This window comes from Sapajus apella, unplaced genomic scaffold, assembly GCF_009761245.1.
Source record: "Sapajus apella isolate SASKATOON/1434 unplaced genomic scaffold, GSC_monkey_1.0 scaffold61, whole genome shotgun sequence".
NCBI lineage: Eukaryota > Metazoa > Chordata > Mammalia > Primates > Cebidae > Sapajus > Sapajus apella.
The window spans coordinates 5,376,975-5,398,136 of NW_022437001.1; the positions used below are offsets into that span (position 1 = coordinate 5,376,975).

At 39.8% G+C, this 21,162-nt stretch overlaps 1 protein-coding gene across 2 annotated transcripts in view; it reads left to right on the forward strand.

The window, feature by feature from the left end:
• The first annotated feature begins 200 nt into the window (after positions 1 to 200).
• The window catches only part of PRMT9 (protein arginine methyltransferase 9), a 47,866-nt gene continuing 26,904 nt past the window's right edge, over positions 201 to 21,162 (forward strand). The window contains exons 1-6 of one of the 2 annotated variants that reach the window (XM_032246434.1): positions 201 to 630; positions 3,638 to 3,786; positions 10,596 to 10,832; positions 11,672 to 11,839; positions 14,223 to 14,325; positions 16,249 to 16,355. In XM_032246434.1, the coding sequence (XP_032102325.1) occupies positions 442 to 630; positions 3,638 to 3,786; positions 10,596 to 10,832; positions 11,672 to 11,839; positions 14,223 to 14,325; positions 16,249 to 16,355 (953 nt within the window). In that variant the 5' untranslated portion in view covers positions 201 to 441. Of the gene's footprint in view, positions 631 to 3,637; positions 3,787 to 10,595; positions 10,833 to 11,671; positions 11,840 to 14,222; positions 14,326 to 16,248; positions 16,356 to 21,162 lie in introns of those variants that run through there. The other variant, XM_032246435.1, reaches the window with a different exon arrangement.

Sequence of the window (21,162 nt, forward strand, 5' to 3'; positions counted from 1 at the left end):
CAACAGGGTCTTGCAGTAGAAAGCCACACACTCTCTGATTGCAGGATGGAGAGAAACGTCAGCTCTCAGCCGGAATAAAAACGGCATGAGACTGGACGCGTCTTAACATGCCCGGTCTCCTATGCGCACGCGCAGTGGTCGCTCCTACGGGAATGGGCGGCAGGGACGTATCCACGTCGGGCGCACTGACGTTAGCGTACCGTGCGCCGCCCGCCTGGTCCGCGGTAGTGTGGTGTGCGTCACGGTCTGCGCCGCCAGCGAGGCCACGAGAGGGCGGAGCTTCCGCCTCGGTTGGGGTGGGCGGGTTAACCCGTAGAGGAGGGTAGCTTTCCTGTACTGATTCTTGAACCGTTGTCTGGTCCCTGGGAGTGTAGCATCGAGACAGTTTCCTAGTTCCGCTTACAAAATATCTTCCTTTTTGCCATCCAAGTGGTGACTGTCATGTCGAACTCGCGGCCCAGGTCCCGCCGAGACCCCGGGGGTGGCGCCGGGGCAGCCGGCCGGGACGAGCTAGTGTCGCGGTCCTTGCAGAGCGCAGAGCACTGTCTGGGCGTCCAGGACTTCGGCACTGCCTATGCCCACTACCTCCTCGTGCTCAGTCTGGCGCCGGAGCTGAAAGATGAAGTGAAGGTGAGGGCCCCTTTTTCTCACTTGCTGGCAGATCCATCGTCCTTGTAAAAAAAAATTAGAAAAAAAGCCGAGGGGCTAGGGTGCGTGGCTGGGTGGTTTCTATTAATATTTAGGGCTTTTTTTCCCCCCTCACTTGCTAGCAGATCCATCGCCGTCTTAAAAAAAAAAAAAAAAAGGCGGAAGGGCCAGGGTGCGTGGCTGTGTGGTTGCGATTAATATTTACTGTTCACCCTTAATGCCTTTCTCTTATTCACACCTACGACCAACCCAGAGGAGACTCCTCCGGCTTCACCTTCGAAATATGTGCAGAATCTTACCACTTCTCACCATCTTCCCTTTTACTCCCCTGGTTCGAGCTTCAGTTATCTGCCAGCTGCTGCAATGGGCTTTCCACTGGGCTCTCTCCTGCAGCCTGTGTCAACATAGCTAGCTTTTTGCAAGAAAGTCAAATGTTGTCACTTTTCAGTTTCAAAACTTTCATCTCATTTAAAATTCTAAAGGCCCTCAAATTGCAGATTAGTTCTCAGGTGATCCCTTTCTCCCTATATCTAATTTAAGCATGCTCTGGCTTAAGGGCCTTTGCATTTTTTATACTGTGTGTAGTAGGAATATAGTGGGCCTCTAGTTGAATAAAGTGTGCAGTTAGCCTAAGGTGATTATTATTTAATGATGCATTCTTTAAACTTCAGTTATTGGATTATTTTGCAACAGTTATTTTGTTGAAACGCTGTACTTTTTTCAATTACTTGCAGAATCTAAATTACGAAAAATGATTTAAATTTGCAGTAACTTTGCTTTATTTAGACTGAGGGTTTCTCAGCCTCTGCACTATTGACATTTTGAATGGGATAATTCTTTGTTATGGGCGGAGGGGAGATGTCCTGTGCATTGTAGTATGTTTGGCAGCATCCTTGTCTCTACCCACTAAATATCAGTAGCGTCTAGTTGTTTGTAGTTCATGTAAACTTAGTGTAAACTTCAGGACCAACTGGCCTACTTTAGGAGGAGATGATATGTTGAGATGCAGTTTGCTTCTCCAGGTAGGCAGCAGTAGAAAAATGGATCAACTCAAGTTATCTTTCCTCTGTTCCTTGTTTCCTAGTTTCCTCTTCTGTGAAACAGGGACACTGCCTCTCTTAAAAATATTTACTGTGTATTAAAAGTAAATTTAAAATTTGTAGTGCAATGCCTGAAAATCAGTAGAGTAAGCGACTAGTTTTCTTTCCTGCCGAACAAAGTCTGTATGTCTTTGTATGGACCCCTTGTAAAAATACCATTTCCTGTTACTCTAGTCCCCATATCCAAACTCCAGCCACACCAAGCCACTTATCTGTAGACCCTCTATCTGTGTGTTTTTTTTTCTTTTTTAAATTTCGAGACAGAACCTCACTCTGTCGCTCAGTCTGGAGTGGAGTGGTGCAATCTTGGCTCACTGCAACCTCCGCCTCCTGGGTTCAAGTGATTCTCCTACCTCGGCCTCCCAAGTAGCAGGGATTATAGGTGTTTGCCATCATGCCTGGCTAATTTAAAAATTTTTTTTTTTTTGAGACGGAGTTTCACTCCTGTTACCCAGGCTGGAGTGCAATGGTGCGATCTCGGCTCACTGCAACCTCCGCCTCCTGGGTTCAGGCAATTCTCCTGCCTCAGCCTCCTGAGTAGCTGGGATTACAGGCATGAGCCACCATGTCCAGCTGATTTTTTGTATTTTTAGTAGGGATGGGGTTTCACCATGTTAACCAGGATGGTCTCGATCTCTTGACCTCGTGATCCACCCGCCTCAGCCTCCCAAAGTGCTGGGATTACAGGCATGAGCCACTGCGCCCGGCCCAATTTAAAAATTTTTAGTAGAGACGAGGTTTCACCATGTTGGCCAGGCTGGTCTCGAACTCCTGACCTCAGGTGATCTGCCCACTTTGGCCTTCCAAAGTGCTGGGATTACAGGTGTGAGCCACCACACCTGGCCAGAATCTCCTTTCTTATCCTTATCTCTCTAGTAAACTCCATTGAGATTCAGTTCCAAGTATCAACTCTTTTCTATAAAATATGTGAAGATGATTTAAAATGTTTTAATGGTAAAGCTGTAATGACTAAAACTTTCCCTCTTTCCACAGTGTTGCAGCATGGAGAATAGCTGCAGGGAGGTGCGATTGGAACTAGGGTGACAGCATGAAGGCTGTTGCTGTAGTCCAGCAAGGGGTTACAAGGGCCAGATTAGGTTGTAACTGTGGGAATGGAGAGGAGGTAACAGATTTAATGATATTGAGAGAGCATTGGCTAGGTTTGAAACAGTGTATGTGGAGTTAAGGTACCATTATAGGTGACTCTGTGGTTTGAGGTTGAGTGGTATCTTAATCTTATATCCTGTGTCAGAGGAATATGATTAGTTCAGTTTAGAGCATTCTGAACTTTTCCAAAATTTTATGTTAAATTTCTCTCCATAGGGCCTCTCTGAGGCCTTTTTGTTGCCCCAGTTCTTTGCACAATAATTGTTCAGGAAATAATTTGAGTTGGACTACATTCGCAATGGTTGGAGCTCCATTGCTTGGTTGAAATGACTAATAGGAATCTCTATCTATGAGTCTGAGGTTCAGAAGAGAAGGTCTTCACTAGAGATGTAAATGTCACATCCATTAACACATGGGTGACAACAAATGCATTAGGGATGGATGAGAGAAAAAAGAAGAATGCTAAGTACAAGCTCCAAAACACAGGAACCAACAAAAATGAGGCAGTTGGAGAATCAGGAGAGTGTGATCCAGCAGCCAAGAATGGAGGGAGTTTAGAGAGTGGTCAGACTGTCTAACTCTGCTTATTATTACCATGTAGGTGGTAAGATTCATTCATTCTGCACTCGTTCAGAAAATAGTGCCTACTAAAGCTAAGTGAAATTTAAGGTGATCATTCAATGGTAATTAAGTTATATTGCTTGGAATCTTCAACAAATGTTGTATATTCTTTCATCTTTTATGTTATTGACTAATTCATAATTTTTTTCTTGTTTGTAAAGGAAACTTTTCAGTACACACTTTTCAGATGGGCTGAAGAGCTTGATGCTCTCAATCGGATACAAGACTTACTTGGTTGCTATGAACAGGCCTTGGAACTGTTTCCTGATGATGAAGTGATTTGCAATAGTATGGGGGAGCATCTCTTTCGGTTTGTAGTCATTTCAATATTACTTGTTAAGAATTATTCTGTATTAGTCTGGATAGGGATAAATCATACCGTAATTTGAACAGGGAAAGTTTAATATAGAGGATTATTAAGTAAGGAGAACTGAAAAGAAAAGCAGATATGTAACATTATTGCAGTTTTAATATTATATAACATACTACATAATAGCCACTGCTGCTAGGAGTAAGATAGAGTATCCAAGGAAGAGTTCTCCTCACTGGGCTGAGTTCCAGACTTTATTGGAGAGGGCACAGCTGTGATTCTCAGGATGACAGAAAAGTCACTGTAGTGCCTTGCCAGGGAAGTTCTTGTAAGTTTATTTTCTGGACCTGGCTATAATTTTGCCTTTTGGGGTACAGAGAAAGCCTCATGGGGAAGAGGTACTTCATTACAAAACCTTATAGTAGGATAAGGGGCCCTGAGGAAGCTGCTGACCTTGGACGCTGCTAGCTGCCATACATTTGAGGAGCTTGGTGCTGGAGAAGCCCTAAGCACACTGGAATCAGGAAGCAAAATGCTTTCTTCCTACAGTGTCTCTCCAGCACTTTGTGTGTGTGTGTGTGTGTGTGTGTCTCTCTACAGCACTTTTTTTTTTTTTTTTTTTTTTGACAGAGTCTCACTTTATAGCCCAGGCTGGAGTGAAGTGGCATGATCTTGGCTCACTGTAACCTCCACCTCCTGGTTCAAGTGATTCTCATGCCTCAGCCTCCTGAGAAGCTGGGATTATAGGCACCTGTCACCCCACCCTGGCTAATTTTTGTATTTTTAGTAGAGACAGGTTTTCACCATGTTGGCCAGGCTGGTCTCGAACTCCTGACCTCAAGTGATCCACCCACCTCACCTCCTAGAGTGATGGGATTACAGGTGTGAACCACCATGCCTGGCTTCCAGCCTTTTTTTTTTTTTTGAGACAGTGTGTCAGTATGTCACTGTGTCACTCAGGTTGGAGTGCAGTGGCACCATCAAGACTTACTGCAACCTTGACTTCCCAGGCTTGGGAGGATCAACCTTGATCTTCCCACTTCAGCAGCCCCCCGACCAGCACCCCAGTAGCTAGGATTGCAGTACATGCCACCACACCTGGCTTATTTTTTGTAGAAACAGGATTTTGCCATATTGTTGCCCAGGGTGTTCTGGAACTCCTGGGCTCAAGCAATCCTCTGGCCTCAGCCTCCCAAAACACTGGGGTTACAGGCTTGAGCCACTGCACCCGGCCTCTCTGCACTTTTTACCAACAAAGCTTATCCTTGTGCCAACTGGTGGGAGAATGTTAAAGGGCTAGATACATTTTTCACAGAGCAGGCAGAAAACGGTGAATTTGGCAATAAGTTGATAACTAGCTATGTTGGGAGTCTTAAAACCATTTCCAGATTTACTGAATTGCTAGAAGGGCTCACAGGCCTCATCATAGAGTCCTATTCATGGCTCTCGTGTATTACTGTGAATGGATACAAAGCAAAATTTGCAAAGGGTAAATGTGCATGGGGCAAAGTGTAAAGGAAAACCAGGTGCAAGGTCAAAGGTCCTTTTTCAGTGAAGTCACACAGGATGCACTTCATTCCCTGGTGATTTATGACAATACACGTGAAATGTTGCCAACCAGGGAAACTCATTAGAGTTCAGTGCCCAGGGTTTTTACTGAGAGCTGGACACTTAGGTACCCTCTGCCTGGCATATACCAAAATTCTAGATTCCCAGAAGAAAAGCAGGTCAGGTGTTCAGCATAAACCATGTTGTTTAGTTTGAGCATAAACCATTGTTGAGCATAAACCAAACTATTTAGGCACAGCGAGCCACTCTTATCAGTTAGGGTAGTGGGAACCCTCTCCAAATCCAAATTCCCAGATACCAACTAAGGGACAGTTTTGTAAACAGGTCTTTCAAAGGATGGCCGTCAGGCCTGCTATGTTAATTAACTTTCTGCATACTAGTACATGTGCATGAAGAATTCTGTGAAAGCACAGGAAATAAAATGGTTAACATTGCTCCTGAGTTTGAAAGTTTCAGAGTAATGGGGACTGAGCATGGTTCTGCCAAGTTTGAGAGTAACAGTTGCTCACATTCCAAGGAATTTAATTAGTGAAATCTCATTTTAAATGTTCCTTTTAGGTATTTTCATGCATTTCCTCACTAATTGCGTCCTCTTTCCCTCAAATCACATCCAGCAAAAAAAAAAAAAAAAAAAGAAAAAACAACAACTTAATATTATGAATAATAAACTACAAAACTCCTAAGTGACCACAGAATTTCTCTTCTTAAGAGTATCTTGAGTTTATTAGCTGTTAATAATCAATCCACTACTTTTGTTTCTGGTGCCCATTGGGCCCTCACTGGACTGTGCAGGGCTAGGGACCCTAAGAAGTGAGTATATATACTCTGTAACGTTTTGAGAAATTAAATTAATTGAGCAATCAACTCATTGTTTATATACTTTTTTCAGTATGGAGAAATAATGTTTTATAAATAACTTTCAAGAAGAACATGGATCATTAACCTGACAAATGTTACGCCTCTGTGATAATTAATGTAAACTCTTTATATGGTCATTCACAATAAGTTTTATGAATATTTATTACAACATTGAATGGTATGTCTCTCTTCAGAAAAAATTTTGAGATTTGATGTATAGAATTTTTTGCTTATTTAAAAAAATTCTAGGGTGGGCGCAGTGGCTCATGCCTGTAATCCCAGCACTTTGGGAGGCTGAGGCAGGTGGATCAGTTGAGGTCAGAAGTTTGAGACTAGCCTGGCCAACATAGTGAAACCCTGTCTCAACGAAAAAAAATACATAAAGTAGCTGGGTGTGGTGACATGCGCCTGTAGTCCCAGCTACTCTGGAGGCTGGGGCAGGAGAACTGCTTGAACCTGGGAGGTGGAGGCTACAGTGAGCCAGAATTGCGCCACTGCATTCCAGCCTGGGTGACAGAGCGAGACTCCGTCTGAAAAAAATAATTCCACCTGTCAAAATAGAATGACTTTGTTGAGGCTGCTCGATAAGTTGAAAATATAAACAAAGTAGTATGGTTTTTTATGTGTACATAAGTGTTTTTGGATATGAAATACAACTTTTTCATAGAACAGTCTTTTTTGTGTACTCTCCATAGAAACTTTATAATTAGGAAAAATTGGTGAAAACAAAAAAATTTTGTTTTGGATTTGTTTTAATACATTTAATTTCATCACCTATAAAATATAAAATAAAATAACGTATAAAATAATGGGAGAATTTTTGTTTAGGAAACATGATTATAATGAACTATTTTATATAGAAGGATACCTTTACATGTTCAGCAATTGTTCTGTACTATCATTCTTTCCCTTATTTGGTTATATTAGTTTTGTTTTTTTGAAACAGAGTCTTGCTCTATCACGCACACTGGAGTGCAGTGGCAGGATCTCAGTTCACTGCAACCTCTGCCTCCCAGGTTTAAGCAACTTTCATGCTTCAGTCTCCTGAGTAGCTGGGTTTATAGGCGCACACAACCATGCCTGGCTAATTTTTGTATTTTTAGTAGATATGGGGTTTTACCATGTTGCCTAGGCTGGTCTCGACCTTCTGACCTCTAGTGATCTACCCGCCTCGGCCTCCCAAAGTGCTGGGATTATGGGCATGAGCCACTATGCCTAGCCAAGTTATATTTTTATTCAATGAGAAGTTCTGTATAAGAAATACTTTTGCCAAACTTTATTAGCCCGTCTCAGTAATGTAACTGCAAGACATTTTAACAGTCTTAATTAACATGGTTTAGGGAGTGACAATGAATTCTCCTTTAAGAAACAAACATTTGATAGTTTTTAATTGTAGAGTATGTTAATAAGTAGAAAAATAAGGCAGATAATCAACTGGGGGTTACCTGTTCATATTAAGAGCTAACCTGATCAGATACAGCATCCATTTTCTACAAATTATCAACCTCTTTCCACTTAAATGAAATTTGTTTTAAAAGATTTTTTAAAATAAAATCTTTTTTATGAGTAATCTCCTCAAGTTAGTTTAAAAAAATGTACATTTTAGAAAAAGTTTCTTTTGTTCTTTAGTTCATATAATGGGGGTTACTCTAAGGATTCAATTATATTTCCAGATTATACACATGCAGTGATCATAACATTCCAAGACTTATGTTTCGGGATAAACTCAGTTTAACAGAAAAGTCATACTTTTGGCAGATTGTAACTTTTGGTGACCTGTTGTTGTAGGACATTAGCCTGAGCAGTTACCAGTCACTGAGACAAAAATACTTGGTATTTTGGGGAGATGTAACTAAGCAAAATTTCTAATTTGGACAGTAGCAATTCAGAATTTGTGATAGTGTGAATGTGGCTTTAGCTATAGAATTTACCTTTGTTCTTGGCTGTTCTTGGTGTTTTTGTTCAACACTCCATTTTTCATCAAAAATAGTGTATCATTGACTCTCCACCGAAAGAATCTGTTCCAGGAGAAAACTATTTCCGAAGTAAACGATAGCTGCTTCTCCTGACACTTATTTTTGTAATAAAATTTGTTGGAGTGTCTCAACTTCACAACCTTTTGTTAGTCCAGTAGCATCAGATTTAAACAAAATGTATTTAAATTGCTAATCAGGAAGATAACGTTTTTCCTAGTTAAAAGAAAAAAGGCATTCTGGCATTCTTATACTTCACTGATATTGTGGATACGCATGTTGAGTCTTTCAATGAGATATGCTTTAATAGAGTAGATTATATATTTTTTAGATTAGAATTGCAGCTTAAGGAAACTGATGATGTATTAAATATCAAACCTAAGGAGAACACAAACCTAGGAAATTATTGGGGGCATGTTTAATACCCATTGCTGAGTTAGTCTCTCAACAAATAATGATTACATACAACGTATGTGGTACTGTACTGTGTACATTGGTAGTTGGAAATAAGAACAAGATAGTTTTGCTTTCAAGATAACTTAAAAATAACATATATTAACCTTATGCATTTAAATTTTCACCTAAATCATGAGCGCCTCTTACTTGACATAGGGCCATTGCTTTAAGAGTGTAGTCCCGGGCTGGGCACGGTGGCTTATGCCTGTAATCCCAGCACTTTGGGAGGCCGAGGCGGTTGGATCACGAGGTCAAGAGATCGAGACCATCCTGGTCAACATGGTGAAACCCCGTCTCTACTAAAAATACAAAACATTAGCTGGGCATGGTGGCACGTGCCTGTAATCCCAGCTGCTCAGGAGGCCAAGGCAGGAGAATTGCCTGAACCCAGGAGGCGGAGGTTGCGGTGAGCCAAGATCGCGCCATTGCACTCCAGCCTGGGTAACGAGGGAAACTCTATCTCAAAAAAAAAAAAAAAAAAAAGAGTGCAATCCCCTGTTTGGACTTTTAGAATGTCTTTTTTGCTTAAACCATGCCTAGAATGAATAGTATGTTTAAGTTTCTCTAAACTTGACAGAAAGCTTAAAGGTATTTGTGAAGAACCATGAATGAAAAGTGTTCTGCTAGCTCAGATCTGTTCAATGTGTGGTGCACACATTGATTCTCATCCACAAATTACTGATTAATGACAGATAAGTATAGAAATTGAGAGTAAGTGTTTGGAAATAGGTATAGCAACATGACATTGCTGTAAATCCAAGCATAAGGTTAGGAAACTCTTAATGTGGAAGAGAGTATATAGATCAATTTGGGTGCTGCTGAGATCTGATATTATGTGAGCTGCATATGAATCATGTGCAACACAGTCATATCGGTCTGCAAACAATTGAGAAGGATTCCTTCTCACTATTGTACTTGAATAGTCTTAAAAATAAACAATTAAATGAAAAAGAAAGAGAGGAGAGGTTTTTCATTACAGGTAGTTTAAGAAGCACTATTCTAGAAGGTTTAATAGGTTTTTTTTCTCCTGTCTTTTATTTTTGATTTGCTCACATATAATTAAATAGTACTTTCTTGAGTGACTTGCCTTTGATTTTTTTTCCAGAGCACTTAGGCACAATAGTTTCCTTTATTTGGTCATATTTACTTAGTGTAATATTAATTAAAATATATAATTATAATAACAAGTACAAAACTGACACAAACTGATCTGGCAGCAAATACAACTGACTCTTGGTGACTGTTAACTCAGTTGCGGAGAGAAAAGGCATGCAGGCACACCAGAGAGGAGCCTACTAAGCCATAGGCATTAGTGTGTTGTAAAGAGGGAATGGAATTGGCTAAATGGAGGATGACTGTGAGAGCTTCTGCTATTCATTAGTGCAATAGTAATTTATTTATTTATTATTTATTTATCTTTTTGAGATGTAGTCTCACTCTGTTGCCCAGGCTGGAGTGCAGTGGTGCGATCTCTGCTCACTGCAACTTCTACCTCTGGGGTTCAAGCGATTCTCCTGCCTCAGCCTCTTGAGTAGCTGGGACTACAGGCACATGCCACCACACCTGACTAATTTTTGTATGTTTTTAGTAGAGACGGGGTTTCACTGTGTTGGTCAGGCTGGTCTTGAACTCCTGATCTTGTGATCTGCCTGTCTTGGCCTCCCAAAGTGCTGAGATTACAGGCGTGAGCTACCACCCTGGCCTGCAATAGTAATTTATAGTCAGATACTTGTCCGTGTCATGGAATATATAAATGTAGTAGCGGTTCAGAAAAGAAAGAAATCCTGATGATTGCAGTCCTCAAAGACAGCTTCCCAAAAGAAGTAGCACTTGGATTGGTAGGATTTGGGGTGTTGGCACGGGATACCCAGGCAGGAGAGGAGCATAAACAAAGGTACTGCAGTTGATAGCATATAGTTGAATATATTTTGTCTTTGTTATTTTTTACTCTAGAATGGGCTTTAGGGATGAAGCAGCTGGGTATTTTCATAAAGCAGTGAAACTAAACCCTGATTTCAGTGATGCAAAGGAGAATTTTTATCGTGTTGCAAACTGGTTGGTGGAACGCTGGCACTTTATCATGCTTAATGACACCAAGAGGAATACGATTTATAATGCAGCAATCCAAAAGGCGGTTCGTTTGGGGTCCAAAAGTGTCTTGGACATTGGAGCAGGAACTGGAATACTAAGGTTGGTAGTAACTGCATTTTAATGATATATACTTGTATACTAATGTAGATTAAAGATTTGCCAGATATGGAAAATTTAACATTGGAATTTAAATGTAGAAGTATGGCTGGGCGCGGTGGCTCAAGCCTGTAATCCCAGCACTTTGGGAGGCCGAGGCGGGTGGATCACGAGGTCAAGAGATCGAGACCATCCTGGTCAACATGGTGAAACCCCGTCTCTACTAAAAATACAAAAAATTAGCTGGGCATGGTGGCGTGTGCCTGTAATCCCAGCGACTCAGGAGGCTGAGGCAGGAGAATTGCCTGAACCCGGGAGGCGGAGGTTGCGGTGAGCCGAGATCGCGCCATTGCACTCCAGCCTGGGTAACAAGAGTGAAACTCCGTCTCAAAAAAAAAATATAAAATAAAATAAATGTAGAAGTATTTCTTACAATCTTGTTAGGCTTATTTATGTAGCTATTATTATGTTTTTTACTACAACTTTTATCAAGAACTGGGTGTAACTGCTAAGGAAAATTTGGGATTATTAAAATTTTGAATAATGAGTTTAAGAGTATTTTTTATGTTAACATTCTGGTGGAATCTAGTTGTCCAGGTTAAAGCCCATTAGTATTCATTAAAGATACAATGCCAGTTGTGTTTTAATAGAGTAGATCCCGTGGTTTATTGAATGATTTGTTTCTAGACAAGAGTATTAGTTTATTTTTTAATGCAGAATGTGTAATGATTGTGTTAAAGAATAAAAGGAAAAACACCATGTTTTAGCATCAAAATTTCCTTAAAATTTGAGAAAATACAGCAGATTATTTTTTCTTGATGTAACACTTTTTTCTCTTGTAGCATGTTTGCGAAAAAAGCTGGAGCACATTCTGTGTATGCCTGTGAGTTATCCAAGACCATGTATGAACTCGCCTGTGATGTAATGGCAGCAAACAAGTTGGAAGCAGGGATCAAACTCTTACATATGAAGTCACTTGACATAGAGATTCCGAAACATATTCCTGAAAGGTATTACCATGTAAACTGATTTTAGTGTTTATACTTCTCTTTTTTTAAAAAAACTAAGATGTATTTCTAGTTTTCAGTCCAAATAAAATGCTACAAATCCCTTATTTTGTAAAGATATGGATATAGGATAGGATAGTTTATTGAAAGACATATTTAAATAAAATTATATTCTTTAATAAAAATATTTAAAGATCTGGAAAAAAATTTGTGACAAGGGATTTAATAAACTTGATCTTAGCAAGTTACTTTACCTTTGTGTGTTTTTAAAAAAATTTTTATTTTGAAAAATTTTTTCTTTTAATAGAGACAGGGTTTCCCTATGTTGGTCAGGCTGGCTTTGAACTCCTGACTTCAGGTGATCCACCTGACTCGGTCTCCCAAAGTGCTGGGATTACAGGTGTGAGCCACCACACCTGGCCTTTACCTTTGTTAATTTCAGTGTTCCTGTTTGTAAAAATAGATAATTCATCTTGTGGTCAATAACTACTTAAAAGTTGTACTTAAAAAGAAAACATAAGCAGTTCAGATTCAATGGACTTACCACATTTTGTGTTAATATCCTTGTTTAAAATGAAAGCTTTGGAAATGTCAGCTGTCAGCATATTTTGGCATGGGCCCTTTAAATGATTTGAATATAGTTCATATAAGTCTTGGGTTTTTAGTATATTTTCTCACTGTGATCCATATCATAAGGGTGATGAAATTTTAGAGCTGGAAGGAATTTAAAAATGATCTGGTTCACTATTCATTTTAGAGACAAAGTTTTCTTTATGTAGCACTTACTTTACCTATGTCTTCTGGGTCTGTCTTCCCATCTTACTTCAATTCAGTTTGTACTGAAAGAAGACGTTTTTGTTCCTTATATAAACTATGACTTTAAAAAGTCTTCTTCCATATATATAATAATGTTTATGTTAACATAATGCCGACACTTTTCAATGGTCTCTACAGTTATTCTCATGAGAAAATTCCTGTTGGATTAAGGCAAATGTCATACCCGTTTTATAGAAAAAAATGCTCTCCTCAACTGTCTTGTTCCACTTGGGCTGCCATAATGAAATACCACAGACTGGGTGGCTTTAATAATAGACATTTATTTTCTCACAGCTCTGGAGGCTGGAAGACCATGATCAAGGTGCTGGCAAGTTTGCTTTTTGTGAGGATTCTCTTCCTGAATTGCAGATGCTGCTTTCTTGTTGTGTCTTTACATGGCCTTTCCTTCTCCAAATATAGTCAGTTTGGGGGTTAAGGGCTTCAACATGAATTTTAGGAGGGACATGAGTCAGCACGAATCAAAGTTACCTTAATGTAATTTATCTTTTTCTCACAGATAATGTTTAGAAAGATCTATTGGTTTTGAAATCAGAAGCTATGGATTCCAGATTAGACTGTTATTTAGTTTGACCTTAAGCAAATCTCTGGATATTAGATATTCAAGATATTAGATTAGATGATTTGAAACACCTTTCACATTTTAGGTGTATGCAATCATAAATACTGGATATTTTCTGTATATGTTGGGTTTAGGCATTGTGGAGGATACCAAAGTCATTGTTACCCTCAAGGCACTTACAATCTAGATAGGAAGATAAAGAATATTTATGAAATTTTTCTTATCTTAGAACTACATAATGAGTGATACTGGCAATAAATGTTGAAGGAGTTCAGAGAAGGGAGAAACTATTTTAGTATGTCTTTGAGTAAAATTTTCTAGAAAGAAAGAATGGACAGAAGAGCAGAGTTCTGGGGACTAGGCTTTTGCAAAGACTTAGACAGTGGGTAAAGGAAGAGTAGTGATAAGAAAGGCACAGTCAACATGTAGGAGGCAAACATGGTTGATACAGTGCCATAGAAGGTAGAGATAGATTTTCCGAGGGAGGGCTCTCCTACAGTCAGTGTTATTTAGAGATCAAAAAAATGACACCCAAGAAAGAGGATTCATTTTAATAAAGCGGGGAGTTATTGATGGTAAAACATATTTTTATAGACTGTTGGAGATGGAAGTCTACTTGCTTGGCATTAAGGAAGGAGACTGATAAAGGTAATGGATATGAACCACTGTTAAATGTAGGCAATGAAAGAATAACCTGGAGGGAGAACAAGGCCAAATGAAGGTTGTCAATCCTCTCTCCCCCACTGCGCCCACCGCCCTCCCATCTTCCAAACCAAGGAGAAGGAGCCAGTGGAGAACAAAGGGGATTAAGGAACATTCCAGTAAAGTTCCTCAAGATTCAGCAGTAGATACTAAAAATGAAATGTATTAGGAAATTTTACATATGGACTGTTTCTATAATATACTCTTCCTTTCTCCTCTCAGCTTTGACATCTTTTTATAATAGCATGATATTTTACTTACATATATCTTTGAAAAATCATTCTATAGAGTGTCCCTAGTTGTAACAGAAACTGTCGATGCAGGTTTATTTGGAGAAGGAATTGTGGAGAGTTTGATTCATGCATGGGAGCATTTACTTTTACAGCCAAAGGTAAGCAGTATGAAAATACTTAAAATTGATTAAGAATTCATTATTTCATTAGAGATTTTTTGAATCCTTAGTATATTTACAAAGCAATATGAAATATATTTTCCATTGTCAAGGTGTACATACTGTGTGGTTGGAAAGAAATCTATGCAAAAAACATTTACTAACAACATGATACAGTATCTGCTTATGTGCCCAAATGAGATATACAGGCAAAAATACTCCAGGAAAGAATTCATAGGAATTGAGATTACTTTATGGAGGGACTGACTATGGGATTCTTGAGTAGGGTTTTGAAAAGGGAGGTACTTTCAGTCTTACAGACCTCACTGCCTAGAATTTTTGCAAATTACCAAAAGGGAGTGTAGCAATAGCTGGGTTGGTACTGATTTAAGTTACCTATTGAACCCAGGCTATGGATTGGACAGGACTTTTTTTTTTTTTGAGACAGTCTTGCTCTATTGCTAGGCTGGAGTGTAGTGGCGTGATCTCAGCTCATCGCAGCCTCTGCCTCCTGGTTCAAATGATTCCCCTGCCTCAGCCTCCTGAGTAGCTGGGACTATAGGTGCGCGAACCATGCCTGGCTAATTTTTTATATTTTAGTAGAGACAGGGTTTCACCATGTTGGCCAGGATGGTCTCGATCTCCTGACCTTGTAATCTGCCTGTCTTGGCCTCCCAAAGTCCTGGGATTATAGGCGTGAGCCAGCGCGCCCGGCGCCAGGACTAACTTTTGTCAAATTATATTTTGCATTGAAATCCTCTGTTGTAGCCCACAAATCATTGATTTGGTTTAAATGATATGAATTATCAATGAAAGGATTTTAATATGTAATAAAAATTCAGTATTGACAGAAAATGATTTGGATTTAAAATTGCTAGTTAAGGTTGAAAAGAGCAATTTTTTTTTTTTTAAATAGAGACAGGGTTTCACCATGTTTGCCTGGCTCTAGTCTTGAACTCCTAGCCTCAAGTGATTCTCCTGCCTTGGTCTCCCAAAGTGCTGGGATTACAGGTGTGGCCACTGCTCCTGGCCAAACAATTTATTGTAGGTAATGATACTGATTTCTTGATCAAAGTCATACCTAAATCTTTTTTTCTATGCAGACTTACAGTCCTTTCCTCCTCCCATCCTCCCTCTTTTCTTGTATCCTTTGCATTTGTATTGTGGAAAAGGAAAAAAATATATATATACACACATACATACATACATACATACATACATACATACATACATATATATACATATATAGCAGTGAAAATACTTATTCTGTTTTTTTTGAGATGGGATCTCACTCTGTTGCCCAGGTAGGAACACAGTGCCACCTTTTTTTGCTTACTGCAGCCTCAAACTCCTGGGTTTAAGTGATCCTTCCATCTCAGCCTCCCAATGTGACCATACTTGGCTAATTAAAAAATGTTTTCTTCTGTAGAGATAGGGTCTTGCTATGTTGCCTGGGCTAGTCTCAAACTCCTGGCCTCAAGTGGTTCTCTCTCCTTGGCCTTCCAAAGTGCTGGAATTACAGGTGTGAGCTGCCATGATGTCAGCTCACTGCAACCTCTGCCTCCTTGGTTCAAGCGATTTTCGTACCTCAGCCTCCTGAGTAGCTGGGACTATAGGCATGTACTACTATGCCCAGCTAATTTTTGTATTTTTAGTAGAGACAGAGTTTCACCGTGTTAGCCAGGATGGCCTTGATCTTCTGACCTCATGATCTGCCCACCATGGCCTCTGAAGTGCTGGGATTATGGGAATGAGCCACTGTGCCTGGCCCAAAAATAATTTTTAAGGAAGAAAAGAGTTCTTTAAGTTATGTGTCCTTACTTACTGCTTTTAGGTTTTTAAAGTTACATTTTCATAGCTTATCATTATGTACACATAATTTTACATATGTGATAACATAATTTTTGTTTTTTTTTTTTTTAGACCAAAGGTGAAAGTGGTAATTGTGAAAAGTATGGAAAAGTTATACCAGCAAGTGCTGTTGTATTTGGGATGGCAGTAGAATGTGCAGAGATAAGAAGACATCATAGGTAAGTGTATTAGTCTGTTTTCACACTGCTATAAAGAACTTCCTGAGACTGGGAAATTTATAGAGGAAAGAGGTTTAAATGACTCACAGTTCTGAATGCTTGGAGGCCTCAGGAAACTTACAAACATGGCAGAAGGGGAAGCAGGCACGTCTTACATGGCAGTAAGCAGGTGAGAGGGAGAGGAGGCGGGGAAAGCACGAGACCATGTGCATGAGTGTAGGAAACACTACCATTTGTAAAGCCATCAGATCTCGTGAGAACTCACTTCCTGTCATGAGTTTAAAGGTCACAAAACTACAAATTCTCACCTGAATACATATTCACTAATATGATTTCTTTTATAACAAAGCATAAATATAATTGCCTATTAATCAGAGAAGTGGCAATTAAAACCAATGGGATAACATTTTCTTTTTTTTTTTTTTTTTAGACGGAGTTTCGCTCTTGTTACCCAGGCTGGAGTGCAATGGCGCAATCTTGGCTCACCGCAACCTCCGCCTCCTGGGTTCAGGCAATTCTCCTGCCTCAGCCTCCTGAGTAGCTGGGATTACAGGCATGTGCCACCATGCCCAGCTAATGTTTTGTATTTTTAGTAGAGACGGGGTTTCACCATGTTGACCAGGATGGTCTCGATCTCTTGACCTCGTGATCCACCCGCCTCGGCCTCCCAAAGTGCTGGGATTACAGGCTTGAGCCACCGCGCCCGGCCCGGGATAACATTTTCTAACTGCTTATGTTAGCACATTAAAGTTGTATGATGTTTTATTTTCTCATAGGTGTAGGGAAAATTTATATACTGTAGATAAAACATTTTAGTAGCTTGATTTGGCATTTTCTAACAACACTAAAGATGTTTGTAGTCCTTGATCTAGCATTTCTATGTCTGGGAATCTATCCTGATAAATACTCATACATATGTGGAGTGATGTGTGTACAGGGATGTCCACGGTAATACTGTAATTGGAAAAATTAAGGCAAACAAAAAATTATCTGAATGTTTATATTAATAAGAAAATACTTCAATAAATTATGATATAATAGTCACCTAATACAAAAAATAGTTAAGGTATATGCATAGACAAGGAAAGAAGTTTATAGTATACTGTTAAGTGAGAAAGACAAGGCATAATCTTAGGAGCAGTGAGCATACCTAGAACCCAGATCTTGGTTTTTAAATACCATTTCTCACCAAAGGAACTATAGCTTCTTGAAGCAGTGGCTGATTCCAGTACTGGGGTGGAATAGATTCAAGATGATTCTGGGACATTTTGTATTAGAAGGTGAGGAAGTGCTCAAAAAGAATTTAGTGGGGGGAAAGGGGAGCAAAAGGACACAGCAGCATGCTTGAAGAGTCTCTCACTGGCCAAATTTGGGACAATTTAATCACCAAAATAAAGAAGGGGCCTAATGGATTAAAACCCACTGAATAAGAATCCGTGAATTTCTACATATCTTAAGAGATTAATAAATACATACAGGGGGGTAAAACTACAACTCATCCTTACAGTAAATGCTGACTAATAGTATGTATAGGAAAAACGAGGCAGAATTACTTTTTGGGAGGCAAGAATCATGAATAGATGCTAAATCAATAGAGGGAAATCTGATGAGGATCAGGGCATTTATATAGTTTCAAAGTATCTCTCAAATTACTACAAAAGGAAAGATCGTAAGTATGTAGGGAAGAAACCACACAATATCTTTTTTTTTTTTTTTGAGACAGAGTCTCACTCTGTTGCCCAGGCTGGAGTGCAGTGGCACAATCTCGGCTCACTGCAATCTCTGCCGCCTGAGGTCAAGCAATTCTCCTGCCTCAGCCTCCCAAGTAGCTGGAAATACAGGTGCCCGCTACCACACCTGGCTAATTTTTATAATTTTAGTAGAGATGGGGTTTCACCATCTTGGCCAGGATGGTCTTGAACTCTTGACCTCATGATCCACCTGCCTCAGCCTCCCGAAGTGCTGGGATTACAGGCATGAGCCACTGCGCCTGGCCTTAACTTTAATTTTATTTTACTGTAAGTTCTGAGATACGTGTGGAGAACATGCAGGTTTGTTACATATATATACATGTGTCATGGTGGTTTGCTGCACCTATCACGCTGTCATCTAGGTTTAAAGCCCCACATGCGTTAGGTATTTGTCCTAATGCTCTTCCTCTCCTTGCCCCTATGTTGACAGGCACCAGTGACCACACATCTTAACCAAGTGATTAAAGCTAACATCACCAGTAAGATTCCTCCAGATTTGATGCTTTGAGGATGCATTTCTTATATAGTACCACATCCAAAATGTACAACCTGTGATAATCTAATTGTGAGAAAACCTCAGACAAACCCAAGTTGGAACCATTCTATAAAACAATTGGCCTATTTTCTTAAAAAATGTCAGTGGCATGAGAGATAGAGCAAAGATGAAGAACTGTTTCAGATTAAAGGAGATTAAAGAGACAGGGTAGCTAAATTGAAACTGTGACTTGTATTGGGGAAAAAAACTATATTTTTTGAGACAGGGTTTTGCTCTGTTGCCCTGGTTGGAGCGCATTGGTTCAATTATGGCTCACTGCAGTCTTGACCTGCCAGACTTAAGTGATCCTCCTACTTCAGCCTCCTGAGTAGCTGTAACCACAGGTGTGTACCACCATATCTGGTTAATTTTTAAAATTTTTTATAGAGACAGGGTCTTGCTGTGTTGCCCATGCTGGTCTTGTACTCCTGGGCTCAAGGGATCCTTCTGCCGTAGCCTCCTAAAGTGCTTGGATTACAGGCATGAGCCACTGTGCCCTGCCTTCATTATTGATTTTTGATTCAGTTGACAAATACAGAATATGAAGTTTAGGTTAGATAATACTGGCTGGGTGCTGTAGCTCACACCTGTCATCCCAGCACTTTGGGAGGCCGAGGTGGGCAGATTACAAGGTCGGGAGATTGAGACCATCCTGGTGAACATGGTGAAACCCTGTCTCTACTAACATGCAAAAAAATTAGCTGGGCATGGTGGTGCGCATCTGTAGTCCCAGCTACTCAGGAGGCTGAGGGAGGGGAATTGCTTGAACTGGAAGGTGAAGTTTGCAGCAAGCTGAGATCGCCCCACAGCACTCCAGCCTGGCGACAGAGCAAGACTCCGTCTCAAAAAAAAAAAAAAAAAAAAACAACCCAAAACAAAAAAACCCTGATTTTGATTGCTGTGGTTAAGAGAATATTCTCATTTTTAATAAAGATACACTGAAGTATCTTTTGAGAGATAAAGAGACATGATGAATACAACCTACTCACAGGTGGTACAGAATGTTTCAGTAATGTACAAATAGAGTGTTATATACAAATATAAAAAAGGTATGGAAGGACACACATTAAAATCTTTTACTATATTGCTCAAAGTTTTGACAGTATATATTCAAGTAGTTTATAATACATCCGAAAGAAATTGTCTGGCCGGGCGCAGTGCTCACACCTGTAATACCAGCACTTTTGGTGACTGCAGGGGGCAGATTGCCTGAGCTCAGGAGTTTGAGACCAGCCTGGGCAACATGGTGAAACCCTGTCTATATAAAAATTACAAAAATTAGCCAGCCATGGTGGCATGCACCTGTAATCCCAACTATTGAGGAAGCAGAGGCAGGAGAATTGCTTGAGCCTGGGAGATGGAGGTTGCAGTGAGCCAAGATTGTGCCTTTGTACTCCAGCCTGGGTGACAGCATGAGGCCTTGTCTCAAAAAAAAAAAAAAAAAATTGTCACATATTTTTTGTTTTAACTTGTGATTTTTAATTTTGAGTTATTAAAATCATTAGTAGTTCCATTTGCTGGTTCATCTTTTGAGAGTGTAAGAAAATAATCTGTAAAAGTATGTTATTTGAACTTGAAACTTTATAAAGGCAAATTCTCTAAAAAAAAAAAGTAATGCCACTGAGATGAGGTGAGATGAGATGAGGTTGGAGTATTTTTTCCTTTTACAAAATCTTGTTTAAATTTTCATAAAGTATTTTTTGATTATAAATCTTCTTTTTTGCTGCTTTTTTGAGACAGGGGGTCTCTCTCTGTTGCCCAGGTTGGAGAGCAGTGATGTGATCATAGCTCACTGCAGCCTTGAACTCCTAGGCCCAAGTGATCCTCCTGCCTCAGCCTCCCAAGTATCTAGGACTCCAGACACATACCACCATACCTGGCTATTTTATTTTATTTAGAAGAATCTTTCTATGTTGTCCATGCTGGTCTCTTAACTCCTGGGCTCAACTGATCCTCTCATCTTGGCCTCCCAAAGTGCTGGGATTACAGGCATGAGCCACCATGCCTGGCCCAATGTAAATTTTACTGACATCAGACATTTTTATGGTAAGTGTGTAAGCCATAAATTTGTGATTTGATGAATTATCATGACGTTGATAGACTTGGGTAATCAGTGCTGAGATCAAGGACGAGAATATTATCGCTATATAATGTAAAGTGCACAGGAAGAAACCCTTTCTCTTTACCAGTGCCCACTCTCCCTGGAGCACTTACTATCCTGACTTCTAACACCATAGATGAGTGTTGCTTGTTTTGAATTTCATACGAATAGAACCATACAGTGTGATTTGTTTTTGTGTGCCTAGCTTCTTTTGTGTTTACTTTGTTCTCATTGCCGAATCATACTCCATTATATGACTATACCAGATTTGCCTGTTATAGTACTGATAGATGTTTAGGTTATATCAGTTTTTTTGGCTTTCAGAAGCAGTGCAGCTATAAACATTCTTGAACATAATATGTATTAATTTCTGTTGGCTATATTCTCAGAAGTGGAAGTGCCAAACACTGTGAGGTTCTT